Source organism: Acartia tonsa, chromosome 11, assembly GCF_053477335.1.
Source record: "Acartia tonsa isolate MP-2025a chromosome 11, ASM5347733v1, whole genome shotgun sequence".
Taxonomy (NCBI): domain Eukaryota; kingdom Metazoa; phylum Arthropoda; class Copepoda; order Calanoida; family Acartiidae; genus Acartia; species Acartia tonsa.
The window spans coordinates 47,644,920-47,665,967 of record NC_137270.1 but is presented as its reverse complement, the minus strand read 5'-3'; the positions used below and the strand labels follow the sequence as shown (position 1 = coordinate 47,665,967).

General features: G+C 32.3%; 1 protein-coding gene across 1 annotated transcript in view; it reads left to right on the top strand.

The window, feature by feature from the left end:
• Positions 1-5: 5 nt before the first annotated feature.
• The window catches only part of LOC145332801 (uncharacterized), a 41,664-nt gene continuing 20,621 nt past the window's right edge, over positions 6-21,048 (top strand). Inside the window, exons 1-6 of the mRNA XM_080177862.1 lie at positions 6-211; positions 1,025-1,128; positions 1,311-1,384; positions 2,811-2,863; positions 11,169-11,254; positions 12,581-12,691. Coding sequence (XP_080033988.1) covers positions 184-211; positions 1,025-1,128; positions 1,311-1,384; positions 2,811-2,863; positions 11,169-11,254; positions 12,581-12,691 — 456 coding nt within the window. The 5' untranslated portion in view covers positions 6-183. The remainder of the gene's footprint in view (positions 212-1,024; positions 1,129-1,310; positions 1,385-2,810; positions 2,864-11,168; positions 11,255-12,580; positions 12,692-21,048) is intronic.

Here is a 21,048-nt window from a genome sequence, read left to right as displayed (position 1 = left end):
GGAAACCCAATCCTCCAATATGCCACAGCAATTCACCCAGAAAAACCAGTTCTAACATCACCAACCTACAGCCACCTCATTACAGCTGGCCAATCAGAGCCCAGTATTTCACCAACTGCCTTGAATCAGCTGATTTCTGGCCAATCAGAGGCCGTGCTCGCACCACCATCCACTGTGATAGGTATGAAAAGTGGCTTACCGCATCTTGCAGGTGAAATAATAGTTTATTTATCGCATCGTATTATAAACAGCTTTACGCAGATATAAAAATGTACAATTGTAAGATTAAACCAGTTTTGTTAGCCCCAAGATGCCGAAGGCCATAAAACCGGTTATAATCCAGCGGATAATAGTCTGTTTCAAAGCCATACTGGAAAAAATGATTAATTGCTTATAAAAGTGAAGCAACTCTATAACTATAGATCAATCTTACTTAGACATGGTATGGATTACTTTCTAAATAAATGCAAGCTTTTATTGGACCTTGTTATATATAGCACAATTACAATATAAAGTTTTTATAAAAATTCTTATTATTGTTTTCTTATGAAAAAATGTTAAAATAATGTAGTGGTTTGCCATAAAAGATTGAATTTGCAAGTTTTCTATGTAATTGTATTTGTACAGTAGAGTATAACTGGATAAAGATACTTTTTCCTAGTGTATTAAAAAAAAATTTGTCTTACAAAGATCTAAAGGGATAAGACAATGTATTTATGTACATTTCTAATGATGATACACACAATTTTCTGTAGATTACAATTGGTTGTTGAACACTCAAATTTTTTAACCAACCAATCGAAATCCAATAAATCGTAATAAAAGGCCCCAAAATTGTTAGGCCAACGAAAAATAACATGTTATTATAAAACTTTAGGGACTAGTGTAATAAAAAATCCACTATCCCCTCCCTTCCTGGATTGCTTAACTTCCATAATGAGGTATCTTTAAATCTCATGCATTAACTCAAGACTTTTAGCTACAGAATTTATTCAAAAAATGGAAATATACAATACAGTTTTAGGTGGGTCAGGGTTGGGTTACGCCGGTACAGCCCCCACCCTGGATCTAAGTCAACTCCTGAGGCTGGCACCTCATCTACAGGGTGCTCTGCTCCATCATAATCAGGTACTTTAACATTTTGATGAATTCTTGCCTATATAGAACTCGTGGTCATTTCGTTCCTCCAGTAGAAGGGGAGAGAATGAGGGAAAGGGGGTTAAAGGGGTATCTTTATTTTAGCCCGCTGCAAGTCTCACATGAAAATCTGGTGTAAGATCCAAGTAATAATATATTCATTAATTTTGTAGACGCCTCTGATAACAGTGCAGCCCAGTACTAGTCCTAACACCAAACCTAGATCTGCCCTTCTGGAAGCTTTCAGGTATTAAACATCAGAGGGAGACAATGGGCTGTTTATTACACTAGTCCCAAACGTTTTATTAAAAAGTTTTCTTATTCGTTTGCTTAACAGACTTGGAGACGGGATTTTGATTGGTTGGCTCATTAAGTTCAGTGTCTAAACGTTCCAATCACTTTTTTTAACATTACATAAGGGGTAATTTTGTGTTCCATCATTGGGAATGTACATCTTTATTTATCGGCAATTGTCTTATCACTTTAGATTCCTGAAAACTCATACAAATAATTTTAGGCGCCTCTGTTCAAGGCCAGTTCTTTTTTAAAAATCCACATCACGAAAGTGGGTCCTTCCCCCCCCCCCCCCTATTTTCCTTCTACCCTCTCATAATAAGGTAACAAAGAGGGGTAGCATCAGCCACCATATAAACTGAATTATTCAAGAGTGGTTTCGGATGAAATACCATCAAACTTATCATTTACAATATTACCATCCAAAGAAATTGTATACTTGAAAATTACAAATGAAGGGATTTGACAATGGCCGATAAATTGATGTACATCCTCAATGATGTTTATTAAAAATAGTGGTTAAAAAGTTTAAACACTCAACTTATTTTACCAAACAGTCAAATTCACTAGGTTTTTAATCCAGCGAAGAAGAAAATGTTATTATAAAACTTTGGGGACTAGTGTAATTTCTCTCTGACAAATAAAACAATAATTTTTTCATAATACTTTTCCCAGTTTCTGGCGTTGAAGATAAATTGATTAAAAGGCTTAAGGTTGTGGTTTATTTACATAATCCACAGATGCTAATTTATATAAAATATTATCTTATGCACACACACACACACACATACATGCACACACACACACACACATACATACAAACACACATACACACACACACAAACATACATACTCACATACATACACACACGCACACACACAGACAAACACATACACACACACACACACACACACACATACACACACACACACACACACACACACACACACAAAGACATTCGTCTTCGACAAAAAACATTATTAAACATGGATGACAATATCAAAAAAAACCTCTGAAACGGTAGGACAAACAAACTTTAACAATTGTAGAGTTTCACAACTAAAAAAGCCGACTATAAAAGTCCCAAAAAATTGTAAGTTTTGCTGCTAAACTGCTTTATCACAGGATACTGATTAGGGACATACCTACATTTTTAGGACTTAATTATAGAAATGCTTCGCTTATATCATAGTACCTTGTTGTAATAGGAATCAGTATTCCAAATATCATAATATTGAATAGATTAATTATATCACATTATAAATTTTTGTTAAAAAGGTTTAAAAGCCTGGTCTTATCTTAACTGGTTTAATCTTTTAAAATCCGCGGAAAGCTGTCTATATAAAGATAAATGTTAATTTCTAAAAATTGTATTTAGAAGCAACAGATGTCCTATTCTGAACCTTGGTGATATAAGTCAACATGCTCTGGGTAAGTGTTTAATAAGATCTCATGAACGGCTACATACACGTCTAAAGTGGGTGTATATGCAGGGATCTAAAGGGATGAGACATTGGTCGATTAATTGATGTACATCCCCAATGATGATACAAAAAATTTCCTTCTATTTAGATTATAATTAGTGGTTGAAACGTTTGGAAACTCAACTTTATGAACCAACAAACAAAAGTCCCCAAAGCTGTTCAGCCAACGAATAAGGAAACATTATTATAACATTTTGGGGACTAGTGTAATAAATAGCCATATGTCCCCTCCCTTCATGGTATCTATGGATGTCCCCCCCCCCCTCAAACGTTGAAACACCTCATTTTACCTCCATAAAATAAAAAAAAATGTAGATTACCTCCCTGAAACCTTTTATACCCCTTAATTTACCCTCCTCAAAATAAAAGCTTGGACGTCCCTGAACAGCTAGAATAACACTTTATAAATACTCTTAAATATTTCTTACAATGAAGTTGCTTAAATAAGTAATAAGACTAGCGGCCACGGCCCTAGAGGCCTCTATAGGGGTACGTAAAATATTTTCTTTTCAATCTTGTATCGTTTTTTTGTCGATTTCTCTTGAAAGGGTGGTGGTACCCTATTCTAAAATAGTTATAAACCTGCACAGGACCCATGAGAAGCTACACTGAAGGGGAGATCCCTATAGGTTCAGTGGTTAGCAAGATCCTTTTCTACACACAGACATCCTATTACTTTATTATAAGGATTCATATTTCTTACAGCGTTGATGAAATATGTTATAAGATTATTCAAATTATGAAAGTTTGATTAGAGATTATCATAGATTTATCTTCAGAACAACTTAAGAAGGGTGTCCTGTTGGTACCGCAGATGAAGACGAAGTAAGTCCCTCAATGACGTCATAAAAATGAGGGATGAGGAGAGAAGGAGTTGAAAGAAAACTCCTAAAAAGAGATAGGTTTTATGACGTAACATGCTAATTTTTTAAGGGACTTTCTTCGTCTTCATAGCAGATCTTAATTATCATTTTTTTTTAAATGTATGAAAGTCGAAACAAACTTTTAAGTAAATTTGTTGAAAAACTGCTTAGATGAAGGATAATTTTTAATGACATACTTACATTTTTAGGACTTGATGTTACAGCTGTTTCGCTTATAGTATTGTACTTGGTTGTTTTAAGAATCAATATTTCAAAAATCAGATTAATCGATAACTATAACATATAGAAATTTGTTGTAAACAAAGTTAAAAATTATCATGTCCAAAATGGACGTACGGACTTTCTGGTAACAATTGTAGAGTTTCTATACTTTCTAAATTGTTGATTAAGTAACACCCAACGGTCAACCCACTCTTTGATTGCACGACCTTTGTCTGGATGTCTCTAACTAGCAATGGCGCGCATCTGACATAACAGCAGTAGAACCATTTTGAACGTCTTTAGTTTTGACGCTGTATTGAACTGAGATTCGAACCCTTTACCGCTCCAAAAACGAACAGATGCGCTTCGAGAATGGACTATTTCAGAAAGTTATGCTATTTTCGGAGAATTATTTTTAGTTTTTAATGTTTCCCTATGTCTACAATAAAACTTATATAAAAAGTTAAAAACTTGTAAGTGTAAGTCTAAGTCTAGAATTATAAGTAGAAACTCAAATTCATTCTTATAATAAGTAGTTGGATTATTAGTATCTAGATTCTTTATGTACAGTAGAAAGGTTTTTTGATTGTTAGTTAAGATCTCAATAAGTTTTAAGCTATTTTTCTCAATAAATTTAAGTCTTTCTGTTCAAATACATAGTTCCAAGACTTAATACAATAGCCTAAAACCATCATAGGGCCTGTATGAAAATTCCTTGAAATGGAGAACTCAATCGGTTAAGTATAGGTACCGGGATCTTAAGCTATAGACCAAAAGAACATACTACTGTATATCATTGGATTCAAAGTATATAAAAGAAAAGACAGTATTTAAAGATAACAGATCAATAAGAGAAAAAAACATTTTTTTTATAAACAAAGATGTAAAACTGTTTTTTTTTTTATTTTTAAAAATTGTGACGAAAATTTATGTAATAGATCGCGCCGGCTTAGAGATCTTTATATGACACACAAACAAACATCCCTCTACTTTTAATATATATAAAAGTGGCTACTTCCCAAAATGGCCTTTTGAGGTGATGGAAGTATTCGACCCCGGCATATTTTAAATTTTTTGGGTGGTCGATTTCTCTTGGGTGGGTGGAGATACTCTACCCAAAAACACTTAAAACTCTTCTCTGGAACCATGAGAAGCTACATTGAAAAGGAGAATCATATCGGTTTAGCGGTTGGCAAAATCTGTTAGTACATACAGACACACATATAAACATCCTGTTACTTAACTAAGATGCTAAGGATGCTAAGATATCCAAAGAATTCAAGGCTTCAATAAAGAGTGATAGCGATAGATTTATTATTACTTGGATGTTACACCAGATTTTCATGTTGTCTAATAAAGCAAAACTCTCAGCAGGCTAAAATAACCTTCCATTCTCTTTACCCCATCCCTCAACTCCTACTGGATAAACGTACCTACTAATAAATGAGATGCATGTTGGCATCCTTTTCCCCCTGTCATAATATCCATGTATATTCTATATCCATTGAGATAGCATTGTTGGGGAAAAAAGAAAAAGAGAAAAAATAGGGAAGATAAAAGAAAGTAAGAGAGATGGGAGGGGGGGGGGGCGGGGAGGTGATAGAAGGAAGGGAATGATGTAGTTACTCTAAAAAATAATTATACATATATTTTATAAATATTTTAAATTTTAGTTTTTAATTTATGATTTTCATATGATTTGATGTATACATTTATCCAAATATCAGAAAATTCTCTACACGATTTTTCAGAATGGATGAGAACCGTTTTTAATATCAAACGGTTTCAAAGACATACTAGAATTTTTTTCAGTGCACTATAAAAGAATGCATAGCAAGGAAAACAACATAGATATCTGTCAAAGTAATGTGAAATAATATCCTAGCAAATCAAATGTACACCCCTACAAATCATATTATCTAAAAAAGTAGTAAGGTTTTTTTGTCGGATGATATTATATTTTTTTTAAAGATTGAGATACTTAACTTAAATTTTTTTCATGTATATTAATATATTATTATTTGGATGTTGCACCAGATTTTCGTGTACTATAATAAAGTGATACTCGCAGTTGGCTAAAATAACTATATCCCAATCCAACCCATTTAACGCTACCCCTCCAATACTACTGAATGACCTACAGGGTGGGGCACATAAATCCGGACTTTTTTTAAACGGCCATAGCGTCAAAACTACTTGACCAATCATGACGTTTAACCCCACTATAAAAAGCTTAGGTAATGACCTTTTAGCACAAAAAAATATTTGGACGATTGGGGACATATACTCCGAGCTGGCCGCGAATATGTTCAACAAGGCAGATTCGAAATGCGCGCGGTGGTTTAATCTTGATTCTCGACTAGGTTTCACTTAATCTGACCTCAGCCCATCTGTAGGTGAGGTACGGTTAAAAAACTTGCTGGAGATACTCTTAGATACATAAGTAATACATTAGAAAAGACTAGAGCTCTTTATCTGAAATTGCTTGGCCGTAGTACTCCAGCAAAGTGAAACGTGGCAGATTTTGAGATGTCAAAAACGTCAAAAATCGTGAAAAATTGTGAAAATTTCTCGGTTCTCGATTTCAGCGACCCATATGGAACTTCAAAACTCATTTTAGACTATAGATTGCGTTGACAACCGTAGCTGAATTGTCATGCCATTTCCAAAAAGGTAAAGAACGTCGTTCTAGCTCAACTGTGGTCCAAATAAGAGCCTCCGTGTCTAAGGGTAGCTTGAAAGTTGGGTTACTTTGGATCCTGCGGTTACTCACGATCCTAAGGAAATGTGGCCTCCCAGCAGCCTGATTTTAATTCAATGGACTTTTGGGCCTGGTGCTACTTTGAAGCATGCACCAATAGAAGTGCCCATATCACAAAGACCTCCCTCATAGCCACTTTCAAGGAGAACTTCGACAGCTTAGAAAGGTACATTTTGACCTGGGCATGCTGGCGGTTGAGGAGGCGGGTAGAGGCGGTGAATGAGACTGGCGGCCATTTTTTTGAATAATCTAATAGTCCTATACCTATTCTGCCTCCCAGTTTTTAAAATTCAATAAAATCTTAAAAATTGACGATTTTATGTTCATTTGTTTAAAAATTTGAAAAAGTCCGGATTTATGTGCCCCACCCTAACTTACCAATGAATGAGTAACCTGGGTTCTAAAGAGATAAGACAATGGCCTATACATTGATGTACATCCCCAATGATAATACATAAAATTACCCCTTCTAATGATTTCAATTAGTGATTGGAACGTTTGGACACTGAACTTAATGAACTAACAAATTAAAATTAAAGTCCTTAAAGTTTAACAACTAGGAAAACGTTATTAATAAACATTGGGGACTAGTGTAATAAATAACTAATTAATAAAAACAACACCTTGTCCCCTTCCTTCCGACCAAAGACATTTTTTACTCTAAAAAGTGGTATGTAAATTGGATCAATTTTGAGCACCATAGAAATTGTAGATAGTGTTGTTGCCTCATGATAAATAACATCAATTTATGTACATCTTTCTTTTTATACATCTATCTATCTTTATTTTTTATATCTATCTATCTTTATTTTTTATATCTATCTATCTAGATGTCTATCTATCTATCTATTAAATGCCAGAGAAACTGAAGATAGTGTTGTTGCCTCATGATAAATAACATCAATTTATGTACATCTTTCTTTTTATATGTCTATCTTTTTTATATCTATCTATCTATTTGTTTTTTTTATATAGAACTAGCGGGTACGCCCTTGTGCCTCTAGGGGCACTTGAGAGGGGAAGCGTTGAATTCAACAAAAGAAAAAGCAAAACAAAATTTGGGTTGTGTTCTTTTTTTTTGGTTGGGGGTTCTTTTTGGGAGACTATTTTTCTTTGAAATGTGGTGTTACCCTCATCCAAAATAGTTATAGACCTTCCTTGGACCTATGAGAAGCAACCCCATAAAGGAGAACCATATCGTTTCTGCCCTTATAGAATCTATATCTGTGTATCTGTCTGTACCGAAGGATCTTGCTAGCTTCTGAGCCAACATGGTTCTCATAGGTCCTGGGAAGGTTTATAACTATTTTTGGTTAGGGTACCATCACCCTACCAAGACAAATCGTTCCTAACAATAAACATGATATTTTACTTTGTATTTTTAAAACTAAGATTAAAAGTGAGGGGATTTTCGACTCCCCCTCTACCTTAAATGCCCCCAAACGCATCTAGAGACATATCCGCTCGTTTCTATAAAAAGTTAAAACATGATAAATAACGTCAATTTACAACAAGTATATCTATATGGCAATAATATTTTTACCGCAACATAACATAACATAACACGTCTACTTTTACAAAAACAAGGATGACAACATCCATAAAAGCGAAGCTCCAAGATGGTTGAACAAACGAATATTAATACTTGTCGAGTGTCGGAACTGAATAAGCAAAATATAATAATATAGATTGAGCCGAGATTCAAACATATCACCTCCCCGACAATGAGCCGATACGCTATGTATTGAGCTACGGTCGTGGGTTTAGCTTTGAATAAAACCATTCTTGTTCTACTTGTTATGGTATAAAAGTGTTACATTAGACGAGAATTATAAATTATATTTCTACATGTTCCATATATATAGTAATGGATGTACAATATACGTGGATATTATGACAGGGAAAAATATTGTCGTCATTTTATACTGCTAACATGGAACACATTTATTGGCCAGAGTTTGCTCATCCAGTAGAAGATAGGGGGATAAATGAAAGGGGGTAATCGTTATTTTAGCCCACTGCTTGTTTCACATTATTGGAGAATATGAAAATCTGGTGCAAGATCCAAGTAAATAATATATCCATTATGATAACTTAGAATTATTAGCAAGAATGAATATATCCAATTGTAGCGAAAATTTGTGAAATTATACATTAGAATAATACTTATTATAATATATTTTAAGCGATTTTTGAAACAAGAAAATAAATGCGTTATTAAAAAGAATAAGAGAAAATATGAAAATGAGTGTATCTTTCAAGATAAAGAGATATAGAGAAAACGGTGAGAGACAGAGACAGAATAGAGAGAGAGAGAGAGAGAAAAAAGAGAGAGAGAGAGAGAGAGAGAGAGAGAGAGAGAGAGAGAGAGAGTGAAAGAAACGTATAAATACAGAGAGAGAGATTTTGAAGAAAAAAATAAAATGAAAAATAACCAAAAGAAAGCTTCCCAATGAACAGTATTGCAAACTGGGGTGGAAGATTAAATTAACGTCCAATGTTCTATCCCTGTATCCCTAGATTTTACATATTTTGTTTGGCGAACCAAAAAAAAGTTTATGACAAAGATTTGTAAAACTTGCAGAGCCTGCAAAATCCAGAGAGTGAGGGAACATTAGGCAGTTTTTAAATCTAGTCCCAAAAGTTCCACAATAAAATTTTCTTTTTTGTTGGCTTAATAACTTTCGGGACTTTTATTGTATTTAATTAAATTTTTTTTAAAGGGTAGTTTTGTGTATCATCATTGGGGATCTAGATTTATTCATCGGCCATTGTCATATCCCCTAGATCCCTGTGTCAAAACAAGTGTAAAGACAAGTATCCGAAAATGCAACCATGGTGGGGGGGGGGGGGGGGGTGGGGAGGTAGAGGTCATTTGGCTGTTTTTTAAACTAGTCCCCAAAGTTTAATAATAACATCTTCATTTGATTTGGGTTAACAACTTTGGGAATTGATTTTTAAATTTGGATTTGTTGACTCATTAAGTTGAGTGTCTAATGTTTCACCTAAAAAAGAGATGGATAATTCCTCATTTTTATTACGTCACATGAATGATTTTGAACACAATTTTAACACAATTTGGGCTTTGACAAATTTATCGTTTATTGTCCCTTTAGATCTCTGGTTTTTACCCCCCTCAATCTTTGAAACCCCTCATTTAACCTCCCTCAAAAAAAGCTGAGACGACTCTGACTGAAGTAAATATACTTTTCAATAAAAGAAGAATAATAGAGGGAGGAGCACTTGGACCGTAAATTATACTGGTACCCAAAGTCTTAGAAATATGTTCTCTTTATTTTGTTGGTTGTAGGCCAATACTTTAAATTACATAAGGGGTAATTTTGTTTAACATGATTGGGTTTAAAATGAAATTATCAACCATTGTCTTATCCTTAAGATTCCTGTGTACACCCCATTATCAGGTCAGCTGAATTCTAGTTTTCGATTGTGTACATAGCACCCTCATCCTATCTCAATATTTACTACTAGCTAAAAAAGCTTCAAACGTCAAAAAAAAAAAAAATTTTGAATGTATAAATCGTTTATACATTATAACGCTTTCCCTTTTGACTGGTTAAGCTGAAAATAGCTTTTGTAATAGTTGGGTTATCTGCTGTACAACTTCGGAAATTAGCGAAGAAATTGGCAATCAATTTTCAGTTGATCTTGCAAGCTTTCTTGGGTTTACAAATGTAAGAAATGGATAAAATATTTTGCATCTTGTACTCCGAGAAAATGGGGGGGGGATAGAGAACTAGAAGTGAATCTTCCACTTCAGGAATCTAAAGGGATAAGACAATGACCGATAAATTGATGTACATCCCCAATGATGATACACAAAATTATCCTTTTTTTAGATTACAATTAGTGTTTGATACCCAACAAAATAAACCAACCAATCAAAATTCAATAAAAGTCCCCAAAAGTTTTTTAGGTCAACGAATAAGAAAACGCAATTCTAAAACTTTAGGGACTAGTGTAATAAACAGCCCAATGTTCCCTCCATCCCTTATCTTCCCAGAATGTGGAGGGATAGCGAATTGTCTATATATTAATCTGAAGCTTTCCGCGGATATTAAAATAAAAAAATTGAAGATTAAAATCAGTTTTGTTAGCACCAAACAATTGCCACCTATACATAAAGAACTCTCTATTTATCTATATATCTATCTATCTATCTATCTATCTATCTATCTATCTATCTATCTATCTATCTATCTATCTATATATCTATCTATCTATCTATCTATCTATCTATCTATCTATCTATCTATCTATCTATCTATCTATCTATCTATCTATCTATCTATCTATCTATCTATCTATCTATCTATCTATCTATCTATCTATCTATCTATCTATCTATCTATCTATCTATCTATCTATTTATCTATCTATCTATTTAGAATTCAGCAAGGACCAACACGGATCAAGGTTTATCCAGCAGAAGTTAGAACATTCCAGTACGCAGCAAATACAGAACTTTTGGCAGGTATAGCCCTTAAATTGTAGAATTTAGCAAGGAAAACGAAGTATTTTATAATTAGGGATGTTTTGATAATGTATTGATATGATTCATGACTACTTATAGTGCAAAACTAGTTTATAATCTTTATAATAAAGTAACAGGATGTTTGTCTGTCTGTATTTCTGTTAGTCTGTTTGTTTGTACCAAAGGATCTAACTAACCGCTAACCCGATAAGGTTTTCCTTTGCAGGGTAGCTTCTCATAGGTCCTGGGAAGGTTTATAGCTATTTTAAATTACAGTTAGGTCTCAATCTAATACGAGATTAATACATTGTTTAAAATTCTTATATAAAAGTAACAGGATGTATGTCTGTGTGTACCAAAGGATCTCACTGAGCCAATATGGTTCTCCTTTACAGTAGGAAAGGAAAGTTTATAACTAATCTTTGGGAAGGGCATCACCAACCTCTGAAGAGAAATACCCCTAGATGCAATTAATTTAAAAAAATGGTTTTAAGCCTAAAAAACTATGTATTATTATTAATTTAAAAGAATTGGTTTGCTTCTATGGATGTTAATATCATTATCTAATTCCATTTATCCATTTAAGGGATAAGACAATTGATAAGAAATTAATTTACAGCCCAATTGTAATAAACAAAATTATCCCAGCATTATATTGAAATTAATGGTGGAAAAGTTTATACAATATAAGTGTTTGCTAACTCATCAATATTTGATAAAAGTCCCCAAAGTTTTAGCACAAATGATTGAAGACTTTCGGCATTAGTAGATTTTTAGTCTATTGCCCCCTCCCTTCCTCCCTGATGATGTTACAAGTGAGAGAGAAGAGACAATTGGCTGATTATTACAATAGTCCCCAAAGCTTTATTGTAACATATTCTTATTCGTTGGCTTAACAACTTTGGGGACTTTAGTGGATTATGATTGATAGTTTTATTTGGTTGAGTGTTTGAACGTTTCAACCACTAATTTCAATCTACAAGAGGGGTATTTTTATGTATCATCATTTGGGGATGTACATTAATTAATCGGCCGTGGTCTTATCCCTTTAGATTCCTGTGATGATGTTACCCTTTTGTTTTTCTAATGGATGTAGAATATACGTGGATATTATGACAGGAGAAAAATTGTCGTCAATTTAGGTTGCAACATTCCCTAGCATTTATTGGTCGGGCCGTTTATTTAATAGGAGGAAAGGGGATGGGGTTAATTAGGGGGATGAGAGAGATCGTCAATTTAGCGAGTTACAATGTTCACTTTATTATAGAACATGAAAATCTATTGTAAAATCCACAAATCATAAATCCATTGTTTCTCTCTCTCTAGGAGGTGGAGGTTGAGATATTGGAATTGATGAGTGATGTTTTTGGCAACTATGTCGTTCAAAAATTGATGGACTTTGGGGCCCAGCATATCAAACAAACAATACTTGACAAGGTGAGATAGATAGATAAACAGATAGGTGAGATAGATAGATAGATAGATAGATAGATAGATAGATAGATAGAGAGATAGATAGATAGGCCCACATCATATCAAACAAACAATTCATGACAAGATAATAACTTGGATAGATAAAAAGATAATGTTAGACTTTGATTCTTGCATCACATCGACCATAATGGATTTATTATTACAAGGATCTTACACCAGATTATCATATACTTTAATAAAGTGAAACTTGTAAATTTCCCAATATGCTATATCCATTCGACAATTGTTATTTCAAATCAGATAGGTATTCTTTTAGTATTGTAGAAAGCTGTTTTTCCTAAAAATAAATTTAATATGAGGGGGGTTGGGGCTAACCTTACAGGGTTTTTACTTGCTTTGCCATAGGAAATATTATAAGATTAAACGCATTATCATTGAACAATAATCATTTATATTTTTGTCCATAAAGATCTCGCTAACGTCTAAACTGATTGAAGCCTCCTTATAGAGAAGCTTCGCATAATTCATGATATAGCTTTTTACTATTCCATTAATTCTGAAGATGGTTTTAGGATATTTTCCGAACCCTTAAACTCCCTTCGAAAACAAAGCTAATTATGCAACTCTCTAATAATGCCCTATGAGTAGACCATAAAATAAATCATTAAAGTTTTGTATTTCAAAATCTTATGATAATGCTTTATTAGATAGAATAATCTACATGAAAAATCTAAGCTAATTGAAAATGACATTAAACTAATGTAATTTAAAATTGTCCTTAAGAACAGAAACTAAACACAACTATTTTGTTTCAAAGTGTAAGTTAGATTGTCAAGGAAAAAATAATCACCACTCTTAAAAATCATTTTTAATACTACAACGAAATTTTTCTTTATTTTCTTTACAAAAATGATTCTTATTTTCCAGGCTCTGAAAGGATAAGACAATGGCTTATAAATTTATGCACATCCCAAATTATGATACACAAAATAACCTCTTTACTTAAATATAATTTTCAAAAGCTTTTCTATAATTAGGGTCGATACGTCTGTAACTTTCAGCTTTTTTGGATAATTTAGAATTATTGTTCAAACTATTCTTACGATTTCAAATTTTGCATAATGATTCCTATACCAATTAGGTAAGAATAAAAAAATAAATCAAGCCTAAAAATATAAATGTCATTAATTAGTAACATGTTGATTTAGTTCTGACACTCTACAAATGTTCTTTTTCGAGCTTCTTTTTTGGATGTTGTCATCCTTGTTTTAATGAAAGTTAGAATGGTTAATAAATAAAATATTTTTGTTTAAGAAAAGAATCTATTTTTCCAAAGTACAATTTTTTAGGGTGTCTTATGTGTTTTCTTTTCGCCTTGACAGACATTTCCGGCATTCTTGGCATTCCATAGATAGATAGATATATAAAAAGATAGATAGATATATTAAATGATAGATATATAGATAGAGAGATAGATAGATAGATAGATAGATAGAGAGATAGATAGATAGATAGATAGATAGATAGAAAGATAGATAGAGAGATAGATAGATAGAGAGATAGATAGAGAGATAGATAGATAGATAAATATATTGAAAGATAGATAGATATATTGAATGATAGATAGATAGATAGATAGATAGATAGATAGATAGATAGATAGATAGATAGATATATAGATAGATAGATAGATAGATAGATAGATAGATAGATAGATAGATAGATAGATAGATAGATAGATAGATAGATAGATAGATAAAAAGAAAGATGTACATAAATTGATGTTATTTATCATGAGGCAACAACATTATCTACAAAGTCTCTAACATTCAATAGATAGATAGATATATAGATAGATAGATAGGTAGATAGATAGATAGATAGATAGATAGATAGATAGATAGATAGATAGATAGATAGATAGATAGATAGATAGATAGATAGATAGATAGATAGATAGATAGATAGATAGATAGATAGATAGATAGATAGATAGATAGATAGATAGATAGATAGATAGATAGATAGATAGATAGATAGATATAAAAAATAAATAGATAGATAGATATTAAGAAAGATGTACATAAATTGATGTTATTTATCATGAGGCAACAACATTATCTACATTATCAACATTATCTAACAGATAGATAGATAGATAGATAGATAGATAGATAGATAAATAGATAGATAGATAGATAGATAGATAGATAGATAGATAGATAGATAGATAGATAGATAGATAGATAGATAGATAGATAGATAGATAGATAGATAGATAGATAGATAAATAGATAGATAGATAGATAGATAGATAGATAGATAGATTGATTGATAAATTTTTTACTTGTTAAAAGAAAGATATAATGAGATAGATCATTACATCAAAGTGTTCCCTTTACAACGCTAACTTGAAAAATAGCTAGATAAATAAAAACATCTTTTTTCAACCTAATTTATGCCTTCAGATAAATTAGTACTTATTATTCCAATTTTTTCAATTCATATTTTCATAACTCATTATTAGATCCTCTAAAACGTTGGTCTCTAAAAGATCTCCCAGTTTGCCAAAAGAACATAAAAAATAGGTTCCACAGGGCTTGTTACAAATGAAGAAGTTTTTTTTTTAAATTATGTTACGAAATTGAATGTAACGTCCAGTCGCTCTAAAAGATAAACGAAAAGTTAGCTTTTATAATTAAAAAGAAATTACATTTTTAATTATGGTGGGTTTTAAAGGAGCACCTAACATCGTGATTAAGAAGAAAAAAGTATGTCCATCAATTAGTGCATCGCAGTGATACAGGGATAAAACCATGTATAGCAACGCTTTATAGACAATTTTCCACGAATATTAAAATATAAATCATAAAATTTATAAAAGTTTTGTTAGCCCTGGACTCCGGTCCCTCAGGGCTAACAAAAAAACTATCTTATAATTGTACATTTCGTACCTGGTTGTAATAACGATACCCTCATCCAATCTCTATACCTTATCCCTTTCCCTCCTATGGATGAATGGACTGACCAATAAATGAGCTTCATATTAGCAAGCTAAATTGAAATAAATTTTGCCCTGGCAATATATGCATGTATATCTTATATCCATGTAATGTTGCTTAAACAGTAGAAGAGTTTAATATGTGTCTTAAATTTTTGCAAAGATCCTTTTTCACAAAACATTTCCATGTTTCAAAAATGAGTAAATGAGTTTTTTCAAGGAGCGCAGCTTTCATATTGTTCAGTCTGTACATAATTGTATCTTTCCGTCAGTCACTCAACTATCGTCCAAAATTACCAAATGTTCTAATAAAGGGATCGAAAGAGATAGGACAACGGGCGATAAATTGTTGTACATCCCCTATGAGGATACACAAAATCACCCTATCTTTAGATTACAATTAGCTAATGAAACATTTGGACAATCAACTTTTAGAAATCACTAATCAAAATTCCAAATATGTCCCCAAAGTTGTGAAGCTAAAAAATAAGAAAATATCAGTATAAAACTTTGGGGACTAGTGTCTGGTTGATAAACAGCCCAATATCCCCTCCCTCCCTGCTAAAATAAAATTGCACTAATTTATTCATTATTAGATTTTAATGTTTTTTTTCAATCGATATATTATTACTTGGATGTTGCACCAGATTTTCATGCAGAAAAGTGATACTAGCAGCTGTCTAAGATGACAAAACCGCCCATCCAACCCCTTTACCTTATCCCCTTCCTTTTTACTGGATGAATGACCTGAAAAACAAATGTGGTCTATATTAGCAACCTAAAATGACAATATATCCACGTATTCTAAATCTATTGTTTTTAACTTCTGATCCTAAGCTTCTCATGGATATAGTTATACTTGTTTTGTTGCAATTTTAGCATAAATTATTCAAAAGACAAATAGAGTTGCACTATTCTGACCGAATATTTATCATTACTTACAAAAAGGGATCGGCATCCGCGCGTCAGCGGGAATTAAGCCTCAAATTTAAACCTGTTTACATGCTTTGACATTTTTTTTTGAAAAGAGGGATTGTCATATTTGGGTCAGGTTTAGACTTTCAGCTGATTTTTGAAGTTGTAAAAGGTTGTTTTCTCGCTTACGAAAGAAGAAAAAAGTTATAAATAAGAATAATTATGTTAATAAGTAGCACAACAATATCTATTTAATTAATGTTTGAGGCATGTGTAATCAATAAAACAGAAAATATTCATTTAATTGCTGCATTAATTATTTCTGATTTCACGAAAATTACATCCAGACAGAAAAAAAGATATCAAGAAGCGTTAAAAAGATACAACACTAACCAAAAATAACATAATTCATGTTCAAGCAATGGCAAAATAAGAAAACGATATTGGATTTTGAATCTACTCACCCTTCCAGACTACTACAGCTCAAGACCTAGCCCTTGTGGAGAATTTTTCTCTTGCAGATATAAAGATAGATAGATAAAATAAAATATATATAGATAGAAACATAGATAGAATATAAAAGATATAGTGATAGAAAGATATGTAAATATAAGATATATAGATTGATAAAATAACAAATATATAGATATAAAGATAGATAGAAAAAAATATACAATAATGATATATAGATAGAAAGATAGATAGAATGAAAGAAAAAGCTAGTTGATGCATCGGACATCACTCTCTAGTAGAATGTGCAACCAGACACATGGATAAAGGTTCTTAAATTAAAAAGTTCTTGGTATAGAGGTTTCATAACTACAAATACCATCCAGTAGGAGAGGGAGGGATATAGTATTTTAGCCTGCTGCGAGTTTTACTTTATTAAAGAACATGAAAATATAGTGTAACATCCAAGTAATAATAAATCATTTTTTGGAATAATTTTCTGTATCAATGCACGAGATGGTGGTTTGATTCATTGTCTGATTTTGTACAGATATTTTTTTGTACAAAAGTATTTTTCGAAGCAGCTTATACTGTCTAAAAAATGACGTCATATAATGTAAGTGACCAATGAGAGGCCAATATACATTTATATTGACCAATGTTAATATGTTTCTGGAGTTTTACAAATATTTTTGATAATTGTTGTAAGACCAGAAAAAATTTCAAAACAAAAATTTATTTCTTTGAGCAATATTTTAATAGTTATTTTATTTGCATTTTCAAAGCTTGCATACAATATCGGTCTACTGGATGACACCAGTAAGGGGAGGGAACAATGATCGGCTTATTACACTGGTGCCCAAAATTTTATAATAACTTTGTCTTATTTGTTGGCTCAACAACTAAGGGGACTTTTAATTGGTTTGTTCATTAAGTTGAGTGTCCACAATTTTCAACCACTAATTGTAATAGTACAGTAGGAGTAATTTTGCATATCAACATTTGGGATGTACACCAATTTATCAGCCATTGTCTTATCCCTTAAGATCCCTGGTATTGTGCACGAATCTACTTTTTGTGTACATCAATGTTTTTCTTGCACATGCGTGGCTGCTCTACAAGATAATTATATGGTCAGTTCGTTCATTCAGTAGGTAAGAAGAAAATGAAATATAGGATATGGATAGGAGATATCATTATTTTAGCCAGCTACAAGTATCCCATTATCAGAGTACATAAAAAACCATGTGCAACAATAACAATAATAAATCGATTTCTATAATAGTAGAACGTTTGTCCGATGGGATCTCACTAAATGCTAGACAAATATGTTTGTTTATTCCATTATTATTAAATTGCATTTGGATAAAAATGTTTTTTTTTATGACTTTTGAAAACTAACCGATCAAAATTCAGTAAGAGTACCCAAAGTTTTAGCAAAAAGATAAGAAAGCGTGGTTTAAAAACTTTGGGTAACAGTTAAATTTGCATTTCAATGTCATCTCCTTTCAAGAATAGTTATAATTCCATCGTATTATAGACAGCTTTCCGCGGCTATTGAAAGATCAAAAGTAGTTATGTTAGCCCCGAGGGGCGACAGTTCCGATCTAACAAAACTGGTATCAATTGTTTTAAATTAATATTTGTGGAAAATTGTCTGTAATACGACGCTATTCATGATTTTTCAGTATGGCTGAGAACCGGTTCTAATAAAGCGGTTTCAAAGTCATACTGGAAAATGTTATTCTTGTTGACTTTTGCATCCACATTTCATTTCAAGTGTAGTACATCAATCCAGGGATTCAAAGGGATAAGACAATGGCCGATAAATTGATGTATATACCCAATGATGATACACAATTACCCCTTCTGTAGATTGAAATCAGTGGTTGAAACATAATTACCAATCAAAATTCAATAAAAGTTCCCAATGTTGTTAAGCCAACGAATAAGAAAACAATATTATAAAACTTTGGAGACTAGTGTAATAAACAGCCCAATGTCCCCTCCCTCCCTGAGGTCATTGCAATAATAACAGGGATAAAGGAATAGGTCAATGGACGACAAACTTTTTATATATTGAATGTTTCATGTGATTGATAAATATTTTTAGAAAGGTATACCTTATAGTTACAAAAATCTTTAGAAATACAAATAAGTGCTTCATTGAATTCTCTATCCATCTTAAAAGATGCTAAAATCAGAGAGAAAGGGGACATTGGGCTATTTATTACACTAGTATTATAAAAACGTTTTCTTATTCGTTGCCTTCAAAACTTTGGGGACTTCAGTGAATTTTCATTTGTTGCTTCATGAAGTTCAGTGTTCAAATGCTTCAACCACTAATTTTAATCTACAGAAGGGGTAATCTTGTGTATCATCATTGAAAATGTACATCAATTTATCGGCCAGTGTCTTATCCCTTTAGATCCCTGTGTTAAAATACAATTGTGAAGTTTTTGGGTGAAGGATGCATTGATTGATACAACAGTCTAATTAAGCATTTTTTTAAAAGCGAAGCATTATATAATTAGGTTCTGTACATTCATACGTACGTCCATATGTAATGTTTAGATCCTTTTTGTTGATTTAGAATTGTAAACTCTAGAAGGTGATTCCTGATACAGATAGCTATAATTTAGAAAAACGTAGCAACTCAATAATCGTTAACAGAATGTCTGTACGTCCATTTTGGGTGAAGGGTACATTGATTGATACAACAGTCTAATTAAACATTTTTGAAGCGAAGCTATTCTATAATTAGGTTCTGTACATTCGTCCGTATGTAATTGTTAGCTCTTTTACGTTAATTTCGAAATGTTAGAATTGTCATATCGATTTCAAACTTTAAATGATGCTTCCTGAAACAGTTAGGTACAATTAAGAAAACGAAGCAACTCAATAATAGTTACCAGTACGTCCATTTATTTAATTAAGAGGGCGAACAGTTCCCACTTAAGAATCGCCCCCTGTAGGAAAAAAAAACCTGGAGGCTTGGGGCGCAGCAATAATGATTAGGAAACCTAATAGGCACAGTTTAAATACTTAGTTATGTCAATCAATGTTAAATGTATTTCCCCTAAAAAACGACGTCAATATAAAACAACTAATAAAAAAACATATTATCCTTATAATAAAGTAACAGGATCTCTTTGTGTCTATGTGTGTGTGTATCGAAGTATCTTGCTAACCACTAAACCGATATGTTTCTCCTTTACAGGCAGCTTCTCACTGGACCTTGGAAGGTTTATAGCTATCATAGTTATCACCACCCTCTCAAGATAAAATGCCCCTAGAAAAAAGTGACCCGTCAAAAAGTTTCTTTTTTCAAATTTCTACTTATAGATTTGAAAGTGGCGGAGTTGACTCCCCACCCCCATTCATAACCTGAAGAAAAATTGCCAATAAAAAGTTTTGGATGGGTGTTTATTATTCTTTTTTCTGGTATATTGTATGAACATTAAGAAATGAAAATAATACTCAATAGAACAATAGAAACTTTGTTGCATAATTAGTTACTGGATATTCTATTGTAATGGATATAGTATATGTGGATATATTGACAGGGGAAAATTTGCCGCCAATTTAGGTTCCTAATATGGATTTAATTTATTGGTCATTTCGTTTCTAATCTAAGGGGGATAGGGTTTGGATGTGGGGGTTAGCCAGCTGAAAGAATTACTTTATTAGAGTACATGAAAATCTGGTGCAACATCCATGTAATTATAAATCGATTATAGCATTTAAATATATTGGTCAGCATTTTACTATCGGCTCTGTGCATATTTAAACAAGAATGGCAACATTTCTTATTCGTTTATTAAAAACTTAAGGATACTTTTATTGAATCTTAAATTAACAGTTTTAACCTTTTTATCCAGTAATTTTACTCTAAAGTAGGAAGGATTTTGTGCATTAATATTGGGTATGTAATGTATATCAATTTATCTTCTATTGTCTTATCCTAATAAGAATAAAGTTTAATGCAAAAAGC